Source organism: Engraulis encrasicolus, chromosome 18 (assembly GCF_034702125.1).
Source record: "Engraulis encrasicolus isolate BLACKSEA-1 chromosome 18, IST_EnEncr_1.0, whole genome shotgun sequence".
NCBI classification, from domain to species: domain Eukaryota; kingdom Metazoa; phylum Chordata; class Actinopteri; order Clupeiformes; family Engraulidae; genus Engraulis; species Engraulis encrasicolus.
In genome coordinates, this window is record NC_085874.1 from 2,101,588 (window position 1) to 2,124,335 (window position 22,748).

At 41.8% G+C, this 22,748-nt stretch overlaps 2 protein-coding genes across 2 annotated transcripts; both read right to left on the reverse strand.

Moving 5' to 3' along the window:
- Nucleotides 1-435: 435 nt before the first annotated feature.
- Nucleotides 436-9,060, reverse strand: rad51 (RAD51 recombinase). The gene is made up of 10 exons (XM_063222274.1): nucleotides 8,963-9,060; nucleotides 6,004-6,095; nucleotides 5,615-5,752; nucleotides 5,063-5,180; nucleotides 4,180-4,271; nucleotides 3,218-3,312; nucleotides 2,639-2,752; nucleotides 1,876-2,005; nucleotides 1,249-1,370; nucleotides 436-1,064 (listed from the first exon to the last, which is right to left on the reverse strand). The coding sequence occupies exons 2-10, from the start codon at nucleotides 6,088-6,090 to the stop codon at nucleotides 941-943; spliced, it is 1,020 nt and encodes a 339-aa protein (XP_063078344.1). The 5' UTR covers nucleotides 6,091-6,095; nucleotides 8,963-9,060; the 3' UTR covers nucleotides 436-940.
- A 1,391-nt stretch (nucleotides 9,061-10,451) lies between these two features.
- On the reverse strand, nucleotides 10,452-21,750 carry LOC134468869 (adenylate kinase 7-like). Its single transcript, XM_063222780.1, has 18 exons — nucleotides 21,630-21,750; nucleotides 21,357-21,533; nucleotides 20,926-21,034; nucleotides 20,632-20,720; nucleotides 20,423-20,527; nucleotides 20,144-20,227; nucleotides 19,708-19,796; nucleotides 19,418-19,508; nucleotides 17,715-17,792; nucleotides 15,756-15,905; nucleotides 14,878-15,003; nucleotides 14,712-14,754; nucleotides 13,351-13,473; nucleotides 12,652-12,723; nucleotides 11,995-12,192; nucleotides 11,060-11,280; nucleotides 10,732-10,890; nucleotides 10,452-10,584 (listed from the first exon to the last, which is right to left on the reverse strand). Exons 1-18 carry the CDS (start codon nucleotides 21,726-21,728, stop codon nucleotides 10,546-10,548), a joined length of 2,052 nt encoding a protein of 683 aa, XP_063078850.1. The 5' UTR covers nucleotides 21,729-21,750; the 3' UTR covers nucleotides 10,452-10,545.
- Between the last annotated feature and the right edge of the window lie 998 nt (nucleotides 21,751-22,748).

Sequence of the window (22,748 nt, forward strand, 5' to 3'; positions counted from 1 at the left end):
TGCTTCTTAAAATCATCCTTGCCACTTTTTTTCAAGAATGCGTCCCACAACACATTTCATAGTGAAACATGGCTTGTGTTGTGTTTTATTTAGCATTTTGAAAATTCATTTTTTTCTTTCATTCACAAAATGCCAAATATAACATGACAGAAGCATATTTTCAAACTTGTTGGGGAATCACCCCTGACCACTTGGATAGATGCATATTTTTGAAAACAAATGTTTAGAGTGGTTTTAGGAACAGGTAAAAAAAAAAGAGAAAAAACAGAGGCAGCAGCGAACATCAAATAATTGGTGAGGACCACTCTATTACTGTACATTGCAGACAACTCAGAAAAGGGGATAAATGTGCTAAATAGTGCAGATATTCTTTATTCCCCGTTAAGCATCTCGGAAACTGTGCGCCCATCATTCACCAAGACATGGAACCAGATATCCTGATCATAAAATGATTTAATACACACATTACACAACATAAAAAAGGTTAACATAGAAATCCACACAGACAGCAGGACAAAACAAAACAAATCTCTCAAAAGAAAAGAAAGTAGATCTTTTTTCACCTACTGTACACAATCTTCCAGTGTGAGAAACGGCTGTTCCCCACCATGGGCACAAATGAATAGATTAACTAAGTGTGCATCTTTTCATGAACACACTTGAAAAAGTCGTGTTCCAATTGCTCTCCGGTTACAACTGGTTGAATATCACTTCACAAAAATATACACGTCTCGGCTTTAGTTTAGTTCAGAGTTGTAGAGAGTTATCAGCATCACGATTGTGTGCAGGCTTCAGTGCGGCAGACAAAGTCCTCAACAAGCCTTCAAAAGCTGAGGCTTTGGACAAGGCTTTCTAAAAGGCCACAGCTGTGCTGATCCCAACGTCCGTGGGCAAGCTCCCCCAGCGCTCAGAAAAAAAACAGTCAGTGCTCTCCTACTCTTCAGTCCTTGGCATCCCCAACACCATCAGCGTTGATGGCAAACATGGCCTCCGCCTCTGGTAGACACGGCGAGTCGTAGATCTTACATATCCTCGTCTCTCCCCTTCCTTTCCTCAAGTACAACCTGTGTGGAGAGAATAGGGAACAAGAACAGGAGTGAGTAGAGTCAAGAGAACAGAGTGTTGTGACAAAAAAGGAATGGCTCGTTTACATAGAAGTTGGACATACTGAGATGAGCTCAATAAAATATCTATCTGCAGACATTGGCAGGCCTCAGGTATCCCCAGTGAAGGGGTGGTTCTGCGTACCGTGTAGTAGATGCGTGTGCGATGATGTTGCCTCCGATGGGCTTCTTGGGGTCTGCAGAGAACATGGCCGCTCCATCCACCTGGGCCACCACCTGGTTGGTGATGACCACCGCCACGCCGAACTGACAGACAGGAGAGAAACACACACACACACGGAATTGATGCCATAGCCAGGCTGAAGTCGTGCAGGACAGATAAAAAAGCCCACCCTCTCTCGCTCTCTGCCTCTAAATGGGTACAATTTTAAGTGCAGTACTACGTGCTGGTTCACATCTCAAGTCAGAACAAAGTCGTTCTCTACAAGTCTCTCCACTTGTCGGCCATCTTGGCAACGCCACACGGCAGCTATTTCAGATTAGAAAGACCAGGGCATCTCAGAGTGAATAGATAAAGATGGGTTACAGACATTGGAACAGGGTGATTTTCTTACAGGTAATTTTGCACTGCACATGGGCAGCACGTCAAGACAATACGTTCTGTTTTGTGGCCTGGCAATTGGCTTTTGTTGTGGGAGACGTGCAGGCACACGCTATAAGCATTACGAATTTCCCCCATACATATGGACACTTTTGTCTTTATGTTAGACACGTCTCCGGTCAGTAGTAGCAGCAGTGGTCCAGGACCCACCTCATCAGCTAGTCGTAGCAGCATGCGTAGGAACCGCGCCAAGTGTCCCTGGCGAGCAGACAGCTCCCCTCTACCCGAGTAGTCCGTCCTGTACAGAGCCGTGGCACTGTCCACAATCAGCAGGGCATACCTGGGACGGACAAACACATTGTATTCTAATTAAATTTGACAGATTATTAGTATTCTGTGGTTTATAAAGTGGAGGAGACGCGCTCACACTATTGCCTAATGATTGACAGTTCTTCACTGGGTGCTGAACCCTACATAAATCAGATAAATAAATGAAGTGAAGGACAGCACTCTTCAGGCCCTTTGCTTCATTCACTAATCTATGGTTTAAACAGAAATCATTGTTTTTCAAACACTAACAAAGTCGACACACTTCTCATCGCTCCACCCCCAAAATTCCAAACACCATTTTTTTTGCTGTTGCTATATTTTAATTTTAATTCACAGGTCAATAGACTCAATAACCAATTTATGGACATTGTTAGCTGTTAACCTGTGGCTATCCCGTTTATCCTGCAAACTCCTACTATCTGCGACCCCCTTGCATTACCTCCACGACCCTTCTGGTCCCAACCCCCAGTTTGGGAAACACTGCTGTACTGGGGTGAGTTTCTCAAAAGAGAAGTTGTTAGCCTGTTAGCAACTTCGGTAGTTGCCAAAGGGAAAATGCATTGAAAACAACAAAGTAGCTAATGTAGTAAGCAACTTTGGTTTTGAGAAATTCACCCCTGAATTGGAGAAGAGCTCAGCCTACCTGGACTCGGCCATCATGGCAGAGGCCTGGTACAGCAGCTGGGTCTGGTGGTCGGTGTTGAAGGCTCTGGCGTACGCCACGTTGTCCAGGACATCACCGCCCACCAAGCCGTACCTGGAACACAAAAATTTTTGTCGCAGTCACTCAAAAATGTCCCCATTGGGGAGCACAACGTTTCTAACACTTGGCATTTTGAGCCTCAGCCCATGATGAAATGCTGATTGGAGACGCTGAAGAATGTTAGCCATGTGTGTTCTGTCAAACTTGAAACTATTGAAGTGACATGTCGCTTTAACCTCCAGTAAACCTACAGGTTCGAAGCAGAATCCTTTCACATGAACGATGCCTCTGAAATGGTGATGGGGGTTACAGGGTGACCGTGACCTTCACCCAGCACTAATACGAGTCTAGAAACTTCACTACGCTTACATGTCTTTCCAACAACTATAAAACAAAACTAGAAATGTGTTCAGAGTGCATGCACCTGCATCCTCTGGTGCACGCACGCACGCACGCACGCACGCACACACACGGACACACGCACACCTTGGTGAAGGTAAAGAAAATAGGGCTCCATACCTCTCGGCCACAGCCAGCAGTCTCTCTGGCCTGAAGGTCCCCTCTGTGTCAATGTACATGGCCTTACCCTCTCCACCTCCCTGGTCAATGGGCAACTGAGAGAGAGAACAGACAAAAAAAATCAAGACAAAAAATCAAAACAAAAACACACACACACACACACACACACACACACACACACACACACACACACACACACACACACACACACACACACACACACACACACACACACACACACACACACACAGAGCTTTATTATTGCTTTACGAATATCATTAGGAACCAAATCTGCTGAATAATGTGACAGTGACAACTACTGTGACTAGTAGGGATGTTTACCGGTAGCCGTTTAACCGGTAGTTGACCGGATCAACGTTAACCGGTTAAAATTTTCTCTGCCTGTTAACCGCCCTGTCCCTGGTGCCGTGTTGCATGGAAGGTCGACGTTGTGCGTAATGTGTGCCTGTGCATGGGTGCGCTGGCAAAGCAATTGTTTTTCTCCCCAAAACAAAACTCTTGTACCTCCAGTACCTCCAAGTACTGTAGGCTAGTGGACAATGATGGGGAAAATATATAATAGTGCCATTAAATATTTGGGAGCATTTAACAGTGTTGCTGACCTTTATTTTCTTTTCAGAAAATATATAATACAAAGGGCACAAAGTAACATTCTATTAACCGGTTAACCACCGGTTGATGAGGCTCGGTAGTCGGCTAAGATTTTTTTTTTAATTATTTTGCCATCCCTAACTGTGACCAACAAAAATATCCTGTTATAGGGATGCAGCCAACATCTCTCTACAAGTGCTGATAGGGAGTAGTCACACACACACACACACACACACACTCACACACACACACACACACACACACACACACACACACACACACACACACACACACACACACACACACACACACACACACACACACACTCACACACACACACACACCATTACCTGACAGGTCACAGCGAGGGTGTGACACAACTGCGTCTTTCCTGTTCTGAACTCCCCAAACATCTCAGTGATTGAGCCCGTCTCTATGCCACCTGTATGAGAGGAGGGGAAATACATGCAATAAAAAAAAAACATAATTCAGACAGGTTGGATTTATACAATTTATCCACAATCCACACTTTATGTTATGATGATTGATTATATGACAATTGTGATTATTGGCGATTATTACTATTATTCCACAAATTAATTTCTGTAGTTTCATAAGATTTATACCTTTGCAATATGGTACTCTCAGTTGTAATGGTGCCGCATACTGATGGCAGTCTTAAGTAAGGGTTAACGTTCGGCGAGAAGGTCGCTACAGTGGAATAGCAGCACGACAGAGAGAATCTTTAGACCCCGACGCGGAGTCTGAAGTGCTGCTATTCCACAAAGCGACCGACTCGCCGAATGTTAACCCGCTTATTATATGGATATACTTAAATGATTCACACATGGCGGGGACATTTCTTTAGGCCTATTTAATGTGAAGTCTATTATAGTTTTTAATGTCAAAAGATTGTTGCTGCGCAAAACAAAACAGTGCTGTTGTGGAACACCGCTAACAGCTAGGTAGCCAGGACAACAGGTGTTGTCTATCACAGTAGCTGATTAGAGTCTTGTTGAAAAGTCGCTTTAGCAGTGAAAAGTCTTGTTGCCATTGACAGCGGTCTGTTATAGACCAACCCGTCCGTTATCGAAAAATAACAGACGTGCGAACGTTGGGGAGCCCCGTTGAAATGAATGGAGCATTCGACCGATGACGTCACAACCATATAATAAGCATTAATATTATTGAGTTGAGAAAGCTCTCCACAGCACAGCACGCCCCCACACTAACCTTGAAGCAGCTTGTCCAGCTCCTTGGAGCCAGTGGACACCTGGATGATCTCCGCGCGTCGCTGATGAAACTCTGTTGCCGTAGTGAATCCCATGGGCACCAGCTTGGCTGCCTCACCCTGCAACATGGACGACACAAGACCTGAGTTTCCAACACGTGGGCTCCCTTAAAGTGGATCCTGGCGAACTGTAGCCTGGCTATCGCAACTGCAACTCTCTCTGAGAGTGTGGTCTGACTAACTCACCCTGTCAAACCATTTCTCTGAGGGAGATACATAGGGTGTTTCTCAACTCACGTTAATGAAAAAAGGTGTATATAACAAGTAATACTCTCCTGAATCCTGTCTGAATAATCTCATTCACCCAAGTCATCTTCTATACCCTCATTTGTGCTTTTAACTACTTTTGAGGAATACCCCACCTAGCTCCAGGGACTTGCACTGTTCCCAACAAAGCAAAACCCTTAACATATCGTGAAAAAAATGTACTGGACAATAGTGTTGGCTAAGTTATGCATACATAGTCTAGTGTAGTATTGTAATAACTACTGTACCAGAATCTTCTCTGCTTTTGCTTCGCTGATGCCTTTGATGTTCAGCAGCTCCTTCTTGGGAGCATAGGCCACCGCCTCGATGGTGTGGAAGCCAGCATCCTCCAGCTTCTTCACGTCACTGGCACTGATTCCAGCTTGCTGTGGGAAAAGGAAAACACAAAGTGAAGCTACTTAGGATGTCTTAAATGTTGGACTTTTAGAGATGTATACAATTAATGTTACTATAAATTCTTGACAAAATGACATATTTTGAATTTTAAGTTGTGATGATGCTACCAAGCAAAGATATCAGAATGCGCTTTCACTGATGTGGCATGTGCATGCAGCACGATATACGTAGGACTGCAAAAACTACTATTGAGAGAAATGTTGCCAGGCGTAGGCCATACCTCAAGCCTGGACAGAGGCTGGGGTCCAAAACTCTCCTCCTCTTCGACCTCTGCCTCTACCCGTCCTCTTTCACTTGTCATAGCCATTGTTTCTGATGAGGGAGAATTTATAGTTTGGGGAAACAGTGCACACAATAGGCCTACGACTTGTTGGTATACACTGTGTGCAGAATTGTTAGGCAAACATGTTTTTTGACCATATTGTCCATCACATGCATATTTTCCGCCACCAACCTCTATGGACATGAACACCTATTGGATTTAAGCATTCCAGGTAGGGATGCAAATTATCGATTAATTCATTAATCATTAGTTGATAGCCTTATCGATCGACTTACGATTAATTGATAAGCGGCGTTTTACCCCCGAAATCTCAAAGATTCTCGGAAAAAAAACTACTAAATCTATTTTTTTTAAATTAAAAATTGAGATAAAATACCACATTTAAATAAATTATTTAATCCAAAGGTGATTTAAATATTCCCACTATTCACACCCCTCTTCACACACACTCTTCACATGCCCATTTCACCTGGGTCTCTTGTCAGTTGAATTGTCGATTAATTGCGATTAATGTTTTTTAATCGATTAATGCATTGATCGATTAAAATCGATTAATCGTTTGCATCCCTAATTCCAGGTCATGCATATTGGTATAATAAGAGACAGTGTGATCGGAGGGGCCCAATACCCTATATCAGGGCAAAATTAGTGTGCATAATTATTAGGCAACTTTGTTTTCCTCTGGGAAAATAGGCCACAAAGGAGATCTAACAAACTCTGAAAAGTCTATAAACAATTTTGAAGTCTTCCAGAGGGATGTGGCTGTCTTGAAATTGCCCAGATATTGGTCATATCCGTCTAATGCACCGTTACGAAGTCATCAGTGTCACATGCATTGTGCTGACAAAGTAACTGCCGGATTGAGAAGAATTGAAGGTCAAACTATCACAAAATGATTACCCTGCAGTGCTGTTATATCCCAGAACTGAAACCTACATCGTGTGTCCACAAGAACATTGTATTCAGCACTCAGAGACATGACCAAGGTAAAACAGGTTGAAACCTGAAGACCACTCAACAAGAAATGCAGTCAAGACTGGGTCAAGAAAGGTCTTTAGACAATTTTGTCAATAGTTTTATGAACTTGTGAAAGTGATTGTTAATGGACCAGATCGATGAGCCCATGGCTAGATCGGTAATGTGCACACTCAGATGAGTTCCTGAGTTCTACTCAAATGCCAGCAGAATACTGCATAAATACCATTGTCTTCTTGAAAGTTGCAAACTTTTCCCTCACAGATCCAGCTATGGGCTCATCCACCCTGTCTGTCAATAGTCACTTTCACCAGTCCATAATACCTTTAAAAACTCTGTCCTAGGGTATTTCTTGACCCAGTCTTGACTTAATTAACTTGTTAAATGGTTGTCTGGTGTCATTCCTTCTTACCTTTTGCTATGTCTCTGAGTGCTCAACAACCTGTTCTTCTGGACACCTGATGTAAGTTTGCATTCTGGAATATGATAGCACTGCAGGGTAGGGGTGTGCAAAATAATCGTCATATCGATGCATCGCGATTCTTACTCTCACGATACAATGCATCGATTCATGACAAGGTATCGTGATACTTATTTTCTCAATATACTGCATGGATTCATGACAATTGATTATTTGATAACAATAAAATTCGATTTGCCACGGGTTATTTTGTTCAGTAGAGAATAGGTAATATTTCTGTTGTGATGTAAGCTCTCTCCCAGATGATAGAATGCTTAAATAGAATGAACTGACTTAAGAAAGCTACACAGCAACTGACAAATAAGATGTATTTTACACATTTACTGAAGTAAATATCGCAATGCATCACAGTAGTACATGAATCGCAATGCATCGTGACAGAATCGCATCGTGGCATGTGTATCGTGATGCGCATCGAATCGTGAACCCTTTGCCAATACCCACCCCTACTGCAGGGTAATAATTTTCTTGTAGTTTCACCTTAAATTCTTCAAATTTTTGGCAGTGACATTTCATGTGAGACTGATGACTTTGCAACGGTGCATTTGATACTTCTGTGCTAACGTTACCAACGTCTTGCCAATTTCAAGAGAGCCACATCCCTCTGGAAGACTTCAAAATTGTTTATAGACTTTTCAGAGTTTGTTAGATCTATTTTGTGGCCCATTTTCCCAGGAGAAAGCAAAGTTGCCTAATAATTATGCACACCGGATATTGGGTGTTGGGTTCCTTTGATCACACCCCAATCTTATTATACACATATGCATGATCTGGAATGCTTAAATCCAATAGGTTTTCATGTTCATAAAGGTTGGTGGCAGAAAATACGCATAAAATGGACAATATGGTCAAAAAACATGTTTGCCTAATAATTCTGCACACAGTGTAGTATCAGAAGGCTACATGGGGCGTCGATAGAATAGAATTCGGGCACGCGAAACTGTCTTGCTCATTTCAAGCTGGCGTTAGCCAGCTAAAATAACACCAACTTCTCGGCAGATAGTACCTGATGGATTGTCTGTCATAGATCTGTGAATTTATCAGTAAAATCACTCGCCCTTAACAGGACTGCAAGCCAACACAGACGGATAGAGCAATACAGCTATTTGACTAACAAGAAAAACTTCGACGAATGACAGTAATTCAAAATAGCAACACGACAACAGTAGGCAAACATGACATAAATGTATCAACGGAGCCATTAGATGATCTTCCAGAAAGTAAAGTATGTCTTCTGCATTTATGCAAACAACAATCAGCTGGGACACGAATAGTGCTAGCTGACTTGCTGAATGGTGAGACACAGTTCCCCATCCTTTCAAAATCTAGACATGGCTGAAGTATTTTACTCAACCCGTAACAAAAACTGAATTTGGTGTTACTAAGTAAGCTGAATGTTCATGTTATGTTTCAGTTTAACACCCCAAAACAGCAACCTACCTTCTCTCGACAACGTTACCAAACCACTGAAAGCTGAACTTTCCCGCTCGCTGCAACGTCACGCGTAAACACAGCGGAATGACGTTGACGGTGGTTTCCTTTAACCATTTCAGCGCTGTGCAGGCCTTGAATGTGTCATGCCAAGACATGCCCCAAGTGTGTGCATTTCTTAAAGTGGTGATCCAGGTCAATTGCTAAACTCAGCAGCTGCACATCCTTTGTATTAAATGTGTTTTAAAACCACAGAGTAATCATTCAGGGGAAGAATTCACAAAATCTGACAAAATATTTTGTGGGCTAATCATCTAATAGGCTGCCTACTTGGTAACAACTAACATCAAAGATTGGTGATAAATGGCTGTCTAAAATACAGTGTGTACGTTCCAATATGCAACCTTGCGTCCTCCACTTGTGCTTGTGGCCTCATACCAGCAAGTAATATGTCATGATGACATCACTGACAGCATTATATTTCAGTATCTCGCAAAAGCTCAATTGCCATTTTTACCTTTTTGCAAGAGTCATTTTCTCATTTGCAAACTGGATGGTGAATGAAGAATAGTCCCCCAAAACTAGGCTGACAGCGAGGAAACTTTATTGTTTTCTCCACTGAGGAGGGGCCAGAAAGGCGGGGAGAGGCCACAAGCACAAGTGGAGGACGCAAGGTAGCATATTGGAATGCAGACAGTGTATTCTGTTACTCTGGCAAATGGCATTGCCGACTACCTAGTACCAAAGAAATTCAACAGAAGAACAATCTCTCGGGGGGAAATGCATTGGCCACGATGTAGTACGGGGGCGTTGACTGAGGACACGAGTGGATGGAAAATTAACTCCCTTGCGCATGGTCATTGGTCAGTGGGTGCGATGGATACAATTTCCGTACTCTCTTGCGCATGGTCAGTGGGGATAATTGATGGATAATTTGTGGCCAAATTAACTGCAGCTGTTGGTCAGCAGTAATTGCTGGGGGTAATTAAGGACAGCTGACAAACATTCACGCTGTCCTATGACCTGTTCCACACTCCGACCCTCGCGGAAGTGGCATTGCATGCTTCCCTGATGCTTCCAATACTGACCGTAGAAGAAGAATAAAATTTCCGTACTCCCCTCGCCATCATTTCGTACTACGCTGTTATGACGTAAGTAAGCCCTCCTATATATCTATCTGTCCTTGCTAGTACTACATGAACCCACAAAGTGGCAGGAAATATTGCCTGGTGCTGGAGGTCAGGTGCACTTGTTGGAGGTCAGACATAGGAGTGTAACGGAGGCCAACTAGCAGAGTGTGGCGTGGAACGTTAGTAAACCTCCCTCCCGAAGCGTCATACAGTATCGTAGAGCTGGGCTATCGGACTGGTCATTTAGTCCATCAGTATCGCGCTGTAATCCCCATTGACGAGGTGGCGAGGTAGTTTTGGTGTATATTTATTGCTAAGAACCTCATTCTTATTCATACATGACCCAATGATTGAACAATTCCAAGGGCTTGACAGAAATCAAGTACTTTTACTGGTCGCGAAAAAAATAGATAAAATAAACAGCACAGCAACTGACTGCTGATCCACATTCCCATGGCAAGCTCAGTCATCCTCAAACGTGTTCCTCAAGAGGTATTCAGCCTGCAACACAAATTCACAAAGAGAATGAAAAACAAAGGAACAGCGACAAAAACATTACACAAATAAAGAGAAGAAGAAGAAGAGAAGATGAGGAAGAAATAGAAGAGGAAACTATGAAGATTGGCATAGTTTAGGAGCTAAGGTTACCAGGTAGTCCACTGGGTCGTGGGCCTTGGCCTTGCAGCTCTGGAGCAGGCCCTGGGAGACTGTGGGCATGACGTACTTCATCAGGTAGTTGCGGAGCGGGAAGGAGCGAGCCTCCAGCATCTCCTCCTCCTGACGTTTCACTTCACTCACGTCACGCTCCTGATATATGCATGCACGCACACATACACACACACACACGAATAAAAATAAAAACTCCATTGTGACAGATGCATTTTAGCCTCCTAATTGGAGTTTTCTAAAACTATGTTAACGAGAGACGAAAACGTTTTCAGGAATATCCATGTAAGTTCATCAGCTTCAAACTGACCCACTTCTCCAGCTGCTCGGCCATCCTGTGGGCCTCCTCTGCCCTCCTGCGCCTCCTCTCCTCCTCCTGCTTCCTCTGTTTCTCCTGCTGGAGGAGTTCGGCCTTCTGCTTGGCCGCCTGCCGCTCCTCGCTGCTCATCCCGTAGCTCTTGGGCTCCCCGACTATGGCAGTGATTTTCTCCACCACCGCCAGGCTGTTTTTGTCCACTGGATCATTGATTTCTTTATAATATAATATAATATAATATAATATAATATAATATAATATAATATAATATAAATAATAATAATAATAATAATACATACATGTTACAGCATACTGTACAGTGCTTTTCATGACACTCAGTCACTTTACAAATGAACAATATAATATCATATAACAATATAATTAAGTCCATACATAAATATGCAAAAAAACATAATGTTACAATAAAACTACAGACTTATATACAAATGCATATACAAAAACTATGCATAACCAAAACCCCCTGCAGAATTGGCACCTCATTACATTATAATTATTTGAAAATGTAAATTTTCTTTACACATTTCAGTTCATTTTTCCACCCTCAAGCACATTGAAATATGCCAGAGTATGTAATTGTGCTATATAAACACTTCTGATTGATTGATTTATTGATTGGTTTGACTGATGTATACTGTACACAGGTGCGTTGTGTACAGTATATCTGTACATGCATGTGTGTGTGTGTGTGTGTGTGTGTGTGTGTGTGTGTGTGTGTGTGTGTGTGTGTGTGTGTGTGTGTGTGTTTAATTTGCTGTGCATTAATCTGTATGATGTACTGTCATGTTTACTGTGTATTGCACTGCATATTGTGTACTGTGACTCTATCTGTGCTGCTTGACACCTTCATTTCCTCCAGGATCAATAAATGTTGCTCTAGTCAACTCTTCTCTACTCTTCACGTTACTCACCAATGTGTTCTGGGTGGATCTCCAGCTCATCAAAGTAGTTGAGCACGGTGGTGTCCTCCACGTTATCCCGTCTGTAGGTGGCCAGCCGGGAGAGGAAGGCCTGCTGTGTGTAGCCCTGCCGCACCGCCACCCTCTCGGGCAGGGCCATGACGCGCTGCTTCAGGAACTCATCAGTGGCATCCAATGAGAATATATGCTCTGCCACACACACACGCACAAGGGCACAATGAGTACTGCAAGGTTTGTATATACAGAATCATGTACGTACAGTAAATACAGAATCAGTCAAAATACAATTCAACATAAATGGGGGAGGGGGGGATGTGCGCTTGTGTGTGTGTGTGTGTGTGTGTGTGTGTGTGTGTGTGTGTGTGTGTGTGTGTGTGTGTGTGTGTGTGTGTGTGTGTGTGTGTGTGTGTATGTGTGTGTGTGTGTGTGTGCAGCATGCATCAGTGTCGAATCCATGCAGGTAGTTAATTACTAGTGATATGTGGTCATAAATTATCACATTAAAATGGCATAGAAATGAGCGTACAATTACAACCTGATTAGTGATCCCTAATGTTAAGTGTAACCACAAAGCCTGAGATTAATTAGATTCATTTACAAAAAAAAAGGAAATCCAGCCCCATCCCGATGTATTTCATGCAGACTGACCTGGCATGATGGCCGCAGTGAGATCATTTATTACGGCGCCCGCTTCATCTGGTCCAAAGTCCTCTACACTACCTGTTAAAAAAAAACAAAGTCATACTTTGTAGAATCCCTTTTAGCTTGGATTACAGCAACACATTTCCTATGGCTTTGGCCAGATTTACATGTTTTTCATTCCAAATTAATAATTCCAAATTAAATAGTTCTGGCGAGTTTACATTTCACATTCATTGTTTCTGACTATGCAGCACATAGGCTACTTTTAATCTCAAAATACGTTTTATGTAAACTTATTCTTTTTAATGTGTTTTTTGTACATTTATTTTCCTTTTTTGTCTTTGTGTTTGTCTGTGTCTGTAACTATATGTTTGCTGCCATTTTGACCAGGACTCCCTGGCAGAAGAGACTGTAGTCTCAATGGGACAATCCTGGCTAAATAAAGGATAAATGAAATGAAAAACATTCATTTAATTATGAATTGTGAAGTGTTTACATGATGTTTTCAAATCAGCAGTAAGTTTTATTCAGGATTAAATTGAGTTAAGACTCATGTAAACGAGGCCGTTGTTTCATTATTATTATACATATTAATATATTGATTAGATGTGTTTTCACTGACATATGCAGTATATACCAATATTTAATGTAAATACAGTATGACATGTCCTGTAGGAATTGTGGAAAGGTGCAGGAAAGATGTACCTTGGAAAAAGTCTAGCGCGTCTGTAAATGTCTTTGGGAAGCCGTCCAAGACATACCCTTTGTTTTTACACGGCATTGAATTCAACGTCTCCTTCACCAGTCTGTGCAGATGCTCCGCATCTTCTGTAGACGCATATAATTCATACATTCATACAGTACATACAGGCATACGATTCTTACAATTGTTCACAGAACAATGGATTGTTTAATAGACGTAGAGTTGTGGGGTCCTTCCTGATTTATTCCTCCATTCTCCATCTTTTCTATCAAAGGCCACTGCAGGCCACTAAGGTAGAACACACTATATTATCAAAAGTATTCACTACCCTGCCTTGACTCACATCCCATTCCCAATCCATAGGGTTCAATACGATATTGACCTTTTTCAGCTATTAAAGCTTCAAATCTGTGAAGGACGTCCACAAAGTTTATCCAGCAGTTTTTGACCATTCCTCCAAAAGGGCATTGGTGAGGTCACACACTGATGTTGGTTGAGAAGGCCTGTCTCTCAGGCTCCTCTCTAATTTATCCCAAAGGTGTTCTATTGGGTTCAGGTTAGGACTCTGTGTAGGTCAGCCAAGTTCATCCATATCATACGCTGTCACCCAAGTCTTTATGGACCTTGCTTTGTGCACTGGTGTACAGAACCTTTGTTGCTGCCATACTTGCCAGGAGGCAAAATGGGCAGTAAGTAAGTAAGTAAGTAAGCAGTCATTTCGGAAGAGGAAGGGGCGTGCCTCAAACTGTAAAGACATGGATGACAGAGTATGATATGGATGAACTGCACAGACTCCTAACCTGAACCCCTGGCCTTTGGCATGAATTAGAGAAGAGAGTGGGAGCCTGTGGGAACTCACCGATGCGCTTCTGGAAGAATCGTCAAAAGATCCTATAAACACACTTCTCAACCTTGTGGACAGCCTTCTCAGAAGAGTTGAATCTGTAATAGCTGCAAAAGGTGGGCCGAAATAATTTTAAAACCTATGGGTTAGGAACGGGATGGCAGTAAAGTTCATATGTGAGTCAAGGCAGGTTAATAGACCCTCAGCTGGGGGCAGCAAGTTGGGACTGGACACGTCACAAAATTGTTTGCTGCTGTGCAGCTACCTTTTCAGTGAAGAAAGAAAGGGGCAAACCGGTCAGCAGTGAGGTTTGAGGCAGTAAGAGGTGGCGTGGAGGGGGGTGAAGCAGTGATTTTGAAGGCGAAACATAATTTCCATGTGTCTGTAGTGCTGCTGAATTTGTCATCGTAGTAAGCCATTTTAACAATTGTTAAGAAGGAAGAAAATGAGGCTAAGAGGCTGCATATAGTACACCTGAGGAACACTGGCAGTACTATCTCCAACAAAAATAAGTCTTACCAGGTGAAACTTTGTATTCAGATATCTGTTCATTATCAGCACCCTAAATTTAAACAAAAATAAATGAATGAATGTGATGCAGAATCAGAATGTAATGCAACAAGATGCAGAGCTTAAGATTGCATAGTATTGTTTGATTTAGTGAACATTCCCAAAATTGTCTCACCAAAGATTTCATCCTCTCATATATGGCCTTCACGTCAATATGGTGTATTTTGTAAAAATTGCACAGTTTTTGGGCCACTGTGCTTTTACCAACAGCAGGAGGCCCGAGGATGCATATTTTGATCGGCTGCGTAAAAAAAGAAAAGAAAAGGGGAGGAAAGATGCTGGTTAATCTTTATAAACATCCTCAGCGGTCATTGTGGCATCAATTGGCTGTTACATTGACTGTTACCCCTGGGAGTTTTGAGGCCCACCCAAGGTCATTTAAGAAAATCTTAAGGTCATTAAGAAATCCCAATCCTCCCCTATCTCTCTCTACCATTCATTTCTCATCAAACTCTCAAGCTTTCCTAGCTGAAGGAAGTCCAGAAGAAGTCCAAAAATATCTTTTAACTTCTTCAAACAAAGCAATCGATTGGTCAAAGGGCAACCAAACAAAACACAATATTGAGTTGGGGGAATTTCAAGTTACTGCAACAGGGCTGTTCCCATTACTTCCTGTAACAGGGCAAATGGGAGTGGGTAATGGGAGTGGGTAATGTTGTTACTGTTAATGAGTGTTAAGTGTGCTGGGAATGTTTTCGCATGTGTGTTGTTATTGCAATTTAGGGGTGGATGAGCTTATTTCATGTTTCTGGGTTATCTTTCATTGTTATGCTGACAATGTCCGTGCATCCCCTGTCTGTTAGCATTGTCCTAAGTGACCCGTTTAGCTGCATGCCATTTGCTCAACAACAGTCATTAAAAGTTGACTGGTACTATCCAACTGACTCCTGGTTCTTGCAACATTGTCATCATCATCATTATTATCATCATCATCATCATCATCATCATCGTCATCGTTATGAGTCATCCAGTCAGGGTAATTAACTAACTAACCAGTAGCTCTCTGATGATCTTGTATTCTGAGATGATGAGACCCACGTTCTCAATAAATCCATTTTCGCAAGTCCACTGCACATTCAGAGTGTTCTTCGCTGAAGCGGCATCTACTTTGAGATTAATGCTCAAGTAGTCAAGCTCTGCAAGCTGTAAAAGAAACACAGACAGACAGACAGACAGACAGAGACACACTCAGGTTAGATACCTGACAAACCAGCTAACACCATGCTGTGTAAACTGACCTCTAACTGTCTGCCTTGGTGGTCATTACACAAATAACAATAACTATTATAAAATTGTAATCGTAATTACGTCATAATTGCACATCATTACTGTAACTATGTCTTCCGTCTACTTTTTCCTTTGTATTCAGTGCATTCCATTGAGTGTGAGCAGTGTGAGCAGGGGGGGGGGGGGTGTCTTTTCACGCGGGCCTCTGGGGGGGGAGGGGGAGGGGGGGGGGGGGGGGGGGGGGGGGTCTTTTTCACAGGTTGTTGGGTGTATTCACGCAGTGTAAATCCAAAATGGCAAAACAATGAGTACAGTATGACATTGGCGCATGGAGAAACTATAGGCCTAGGCCTACATTTCAGCCATTTATATTTTGAGAAATAAGGCTACATAACATTTTACCCATGATATTAGTAGTGCATTGTCATGTATATATATATTTTTTAAAATTTAGTACAGTGAATCATTTCTGTTTACAACAGTTTCATTCGGCCCTCATGCAGGGGTTTAAGGGTCTAAGAGGGTAGGATGTGCCTTTTCCCCTATAGGCGTACATATTCTACATGAGGGGTGCTGGTCACAGGGCCAGTTTTTCAAAATTCCTCCCTTTTAACGGGCTGAACAACATATTACACATTTATGTCTATATTCACATTCATTACACATTCATTTCTATATGCAGCCCAATGTCTCCTCTGCCGTGTCAATGAAGGCCTGTCACCTAACTCATTACAACTGTAAAACAAAGCCTGGGGAGTGTTAGTAAACTCATCTCAACTGTCCCTTCTCTGAAGGTTTTCTTTATTGCTCCCAAACCCAAGTTAACTACAACAACTTGACTAGGCTTTTGATCCCTCTGTCTTTCAAGCACTAGTGGTTTTCTGTATAGGATGTATTTACTCCAGGAGGAGAATGCGAAGGAAATCGTAATTCAAATCGTTTTAAGAAAAACGGAAATCGTAAAAAAAAAAAAGTTAAAAAAAGTAAAAAATAAATAAATAAAATTACATTTTACATTTTCGGAAACTATGGCGGCCAAATTTAAACTATGGCGGGCCGCCATAGTTTCCTCAATGTATGGGAAACACTGGTGAGTGTACAGTGCTGTCCTGTATAGCACTGTAGTAAATGATAGATGTCCGCAACACTGTTAATGCTCCCAGTTGTTTATTGGCACAACGTTTCTGACCTTAGTCCTTTTTCAAGTGCAACTGTATTGTACTATCCCAGATCTCCTGCCATGCCGTACTGAGCAGCCCAGACAATTTAAATTCACAAACTCAATATGTCTTTGAAGATTATCATTCACTAATTGCTCAGTTATATGCAAGTGCCAACTGGGTTCCATTGTAGCATCACACCACAGAAATCTGATGAGGTCCTTTGACAAAGGAGAAATGACCTTTCAAGCTCCAAAAACTCAATATCAATTTTAGGAATGGCACATTATTGGCATTATCCTTAGGGGGCTTACATAGTTGGCACAAGCTAACATGCGCTGACGTGCATTGTTTTTGCACAATACCGCTTTCACCAGGTGTGCATCATCTCCTCCAATGATAAGGCATGTAACGCGTGTCAAGTATGAAAAATTCAGAGGAAATGTTTTGCTACACATTGACAGGCAGGCGAAGTATAACCTTGTGGCTGTGTATGCTTTAGATTGCGTCGCCCTTAGTCCTTATTCTATCAGGGAAGAGGAGCCCAGAGTTTATGTACACTTACCGTGAACAATTTCGCTTGCAAGACTGCCTCCTTTGGCACCTGTTCGATTTTCCCTGGACCTAGATGGAGGCTGATAGCCTTATGTAGAGAGAACAGACACTATAATGACAAATGAGCAGGGAACCATACATCTTTTTGTGACACTGATAAGTTAGATACTGTATAATTAACTATTGCTGGATCTCAAATGACGCACTTGCGCACTTCGGGTACTATGTTTCAGTACGTACAGTATATCACGAAAGTGAGTACACCCCTGCAGTTTTGGCAGATTTGTGAGTATATATTTTCATAGGAAAGCATCAAAAAATGCCTATTTGACATAATGTTTAGTGACCTTTTAACAACATATTTAACCGCTTAAATTTCTTGTTCACTCTGAAAAAAACAAAATACAGCCATTAATGTTTGAACATGTACCCACAAAAGTGAGTACACCCCAGATTAAAAATCCGGTAGAGAAGGAGCTGTGTTGGCTCGAATCGTCTCGAAATGAAAAGGGATTAAAAGGGAGGTAATTGCTGTGCGTTTCAACCTTTCTTTGCATTGAACTGTTGCATTTTGAGTGTGCACCTGTCTTAAATAGATTGGTGTGAGATTTGAATGCAATCCTATGGAGAATATCATGATCTGCTTCAGTAGTCACAGTGCATGTTGACATGCATGTTTCTTTTAGGTGTATTTCAGATTGCCAATGTTGACAGCATTCATGCATCCCCAAACCATGTCAGTCCCACTACCATGCTTGGCTATTGAGAGGATTCACTTTTTTGTAAAACTCACTTGTTTACCACCACACGTGCTTGACACCATCTAAAGTAAATATGTTTATCTTGGTCTCTTCAGATCACACGACATGGTTCCAGTGACCCATATCCTTGGTCTGTTCATCTTGAGACCAAGATAAACAAATTTGCTTTAGATGGCCCCTTCTCTACCGGATTTCAATCTCACTTTTGTGGGTACATATTCAAACGTTAATGGCTGTTTAAAGAAATTTAAGCGGTTAAATATGTTGTTAAAAGGTCACTAAACATTGCCAAAATTTAATTTAATTTAAGCGGTTAAATATGTTGTTAAAAGGTCACCCAACATCTGCCAAAACTGCAGGGGTGTACTCACTTTTGTGATATACTGTAACAAACTAATACGCCATACGTCCTGAAACGTATGCACCATTTGAGATCCAGCATACAGCATATACACACACACACACACACACACACACACACACACACACACACGCACACACGCACGCACGCACACACACACACGCACGCACGTGCGCGTGCTCGCACACTCACATGCACACACACACACACACACACACACACACACACACACACACACACACACACACACACGCACACACACACACACGCACAAACACGCACACACACGCACGTGCGCGTGCTCTCACACTCACATGCAAACACACACACACACACACACACACACACACACACACACACACACACACACACGCATGCACGCACACACACACGCACATTTGCGCGCACGCACGCAGAACAAGCAGTGACCGACACACACACACACACACACACACACACACACACACACACACACACACACAGTATGTAAAAAAGAAATGTTCACTCAGTTACCACATAGTGCAGTACGTGTCATGATGATCATGAGTTTTCAGGTCCATTTCTTTCTGAACATTTGAAGTATGTTGTTACCTTTACAATATCCTCCAGTGCATATTTGCCTTCATCCACAGCGAAAAAAAAGAATTCTCGTGGCTTATGATCGATGATGTTTTGAATCACTCTACATATCAGGGGAGTACACACACACACACACACACACACACACACACACACACACACACACACACACACACACACACACACACACACACACACACACAGAATGTTGAATTAATATATATAACGATGCACAGAAAAAAGTTTCTGAAAATACCACATCATGTCAAAAAACTTTAATTTATAATCCAGAGGCATCATACCCTGCTAGGTCGTTGACGTGAATGGTGGGAACATTGTTTGTTCCAGGTATACAAACAGGAAGTCTGTCCACTTCTCCAAGCCATGCCATCTAGTGGATCAAATGGAAGATAGGCAATTTATAATAACCATCCACTATAAATGGTTCATTATTGGTTTATTATCATTGATTACTAAATGTGTTATTTACACATAATTAAGTAGGCTTGCCCCAGCTTGCCCCACTTACTGTTATGTAAGCCACATTTACTATAACGTGGGCTTGGGGTCAAAGAGACCATATGATAAATAATAATAATAATAATAATAATAATAATAACAACAATAGTAATAAATCATGTATATAACTATGACTATGAAGACTGTGAACACTCAATTCACATATTCAAGTATCAAAAGCCCACATATCGAAACCTTATTAGACATAAATTCAAGCACCTTGAAAAGGGGGTGGAAAATTCCCTCTCCCATGCCATATATCAGCCCTGATGTCACAACGTATGTTGACAGCCGAGACCTTTTCTGAGATTTAAAAAAGGGGAGAAAAAGAGAATTAATTCAAAAGGAGTGCGCTACACAGCAACTTCTTTCCAAAGGCTCTTCTTCTCTTTTCACACATTGATACATTTTGAACAGACAGAGCCTTTCATCTCAGAGTAGAGGATGAAGAAGGACAGGAATAAGCCAAGTAGCCGAACTCCATTATTTGATACTTACAGTCTTTCCCAACTTTAGCACAGTCTTCTCAAAAGCAGAGAACTCTTTGTAGTTGGCAAGGGGCCTTCTTCTCCTGAAATCATCTTCCGTCAAAGCCGCGTCATCCTGAGCAAATGGATGCGAGTTAGTGAGTGGTCAAATTACTTACGCAAACTTTCTGTTTTTTATGTGATAATTAATTTTGTCATTACCACCCTCATCTCACTTACTTCTTGTTTGGTCAAGGCCCAAGTCATAAGGGGCGTCACTAGAATAAAAATCTTGGGGAAAATGAAACTCTCAATTTGGCCATGTAGAGCTACAGGGGAAACAGAAAATTCAGTTCAAAATAGACTTCAGTTTTTCCATTCAGATAAACCCATATGTAGGCCTATTGATAAAAGAAGTCATATTGATGGAATGAATTGTGTTCATAGCAAGTGTAACGGAGGCAAGATGACCTCCGTCACACAAGCACTGAAATTCTTTCAAAAGTTACAGCAAAGGTGTGGTAATAGGCCTACCTGTGATGGCCCATGCTGCCTCTTGTAGCTCATTAGCATCTTCAGTGATGTTATACACAATAACATCGCACTCTGTCAGACGCTGAAGAAGCTCATTTTTGTCATCTGACTGTGGAATTTATGGGAAAGGCAGGACAACACAGCTTTTGGAATGCATGAATGTTAAACACCCTATTTCCCTAATTTGGGGGAGCATATAATTTCCACTGTGGAAAAAAGCATCACCCAGGCTAAATGGCAGACTTGGGCAAGATAAGAGAAGTTGTTCTTTTAACCAACGTCTTAAAATAAGGATTTCATCCATCTATCCATTCATTAATAATAATAATAATAATAAACTGGTCACGTGTCAGCCTACCCAAATGACACATGACGCACATGACACATGACGCAAACGTTGAGGCAGTTCAATTCCCTGTAATAAAACTCACTGAATATTCCTCAACCGTAAAACTTTGTTTCTCTTCATCTCCATTAGATGCAGTTCCCACAATCTGAAATGCTCGTTCTGGTGGCGCTGAGCTGCCACCCTTATCCACAGAGGAATTGTCTTCGTCTTCCTTGTCTTGGCCCTCTAAAGACTCACCAACGATACAGGTCGATAGAAACTGGCCAGGGTGAGAACAGATGTCAAGGCATATTATTGGGAATGACGAGCAATCATAATATATAATATTATACATGTAGCGACTCGTAGTATTTACCTTTCCAATGTACTTTGATGAATACGAATCTACCCTGTTAATAAATACTCGTTTTGAGCGCAAAACTCCTCTGCTTTCATTTCCAGAATAGTCGGCCATTATTTCCGTTGCTATAGCGACTAAGGTAAACATAAACATAGGTCACTGTGTGTGTAGGCAAAGAAGGTGGTCTTTGGTGTATGGTGGTCAGATAGCTGCCTGCAAGTGGTCTGTGTCTGGGAAAAAAAATCCTGGACATTTCAAGCTCAATCAACCTTTTTGCTTGTGCGCAATTGTATCATACCATTCATATCAATTGTCCAGGAAAGTTAATTAGGCTATTTTATTTATTTTTTAAACCTGGACAGGTCATTAAAGGTGCCCTATTATGCTATTTAGAATAACCTTCATTGTTAATATTTTGCTTTACTGTGGTTAGTGGAGTTAATTTTGAATGATCACTTGTTTTCATGTCCATTATTTTTTATCATTGTGTACATGCACCCTACGCCGCCTGTTTGAAACGCGTGGAAGTGCAGAATGTTAGACCCTTCAACATTCTGAAATCTCGACGCAGCATGGAGCGTTTCATCAAGCATTCTATTACTAATATTACGTCAGCAGCACAGCTGTTTTTGACCTGGAATCCAACCCTGTAGCCTATGTCTAAAGTTGACAGCCAAATAGTTCACCCAATGTCCACAATTAATCTGAAAAGGACGCATCATAAGTCCCACGTTGTTATTTGTGCACCTTGCTGTGTCATTTGCTGAAACCCAGTCCCTATCCAATGCGAGTCTTCCGTGCATGGGATTCCGTGTTTGATTTCAAAATCGCTTGGGACAATTAGGCTGCCATTAATCTGAGAAAGGGTTGAAAGTGCTGGGTACAGGCTATTGCTTCCGATTTGAGGTTTCATGAAATAATACGCATATTGCATATGATGCGTAATAACGCGATTGTGACCATAAAACAAAAAAAAAAAAAACTAATAGGCCTAGCCATCTGCGCTGTCTTGTTTATTTCTGATAGGCCTATCATGCGCTGAAGTCATCTTTATCTTAAACATTATTAACGCAATAGTAGGGGCCTGACTGGTTAACCCGCTGTCTAGTCTTGCATACTGTAGGCCTAAAGTTG

Coding starts and splice junctions, on each gene's coding strand:
- LOC134468869 (XM_063222780.1), bottom strand. CDS start 21,728: ATGGCCGACTATTCTGGAAATGAAAGCAGAGGAGTTTTGCGCTCAAAA. Junction 19,509..19,707: donor CACGTCAACGACCTAGCAGG/GTATGATGCCTC, acceptor CCTGATATGTAG/AGTGATTCAAAACATCATCG. Junction 14,755..14,877: donor ATGAGAGGATGAAATCTTTG/GTGAGACAATTT, acceptor GTTTAAATTTAG/GGTGCTGATAATGAACAGAT.
- rad51 (XM_063222274.1), bottom strand. CDS start 6,090: ATGGCTATGACAAGTGAAAGAGGACGGGTAGAGGCAGAGGTCGAAGAG. Junction 3,313..4,179: donor CCCTCGCTGTGACCTGTCAG/GTAATGGTGTGT, acceptor TCTCTCTCTCAG/TTGCCCATTGACCAGGGAGG. Junction 1,371..1,875: donor TGCTACGACTAGCTGATGAG/GTGGGTCCTGGA, acceptor CCTGTCTGTCAG/TTCGGCGTGGCGGTGGTCAT.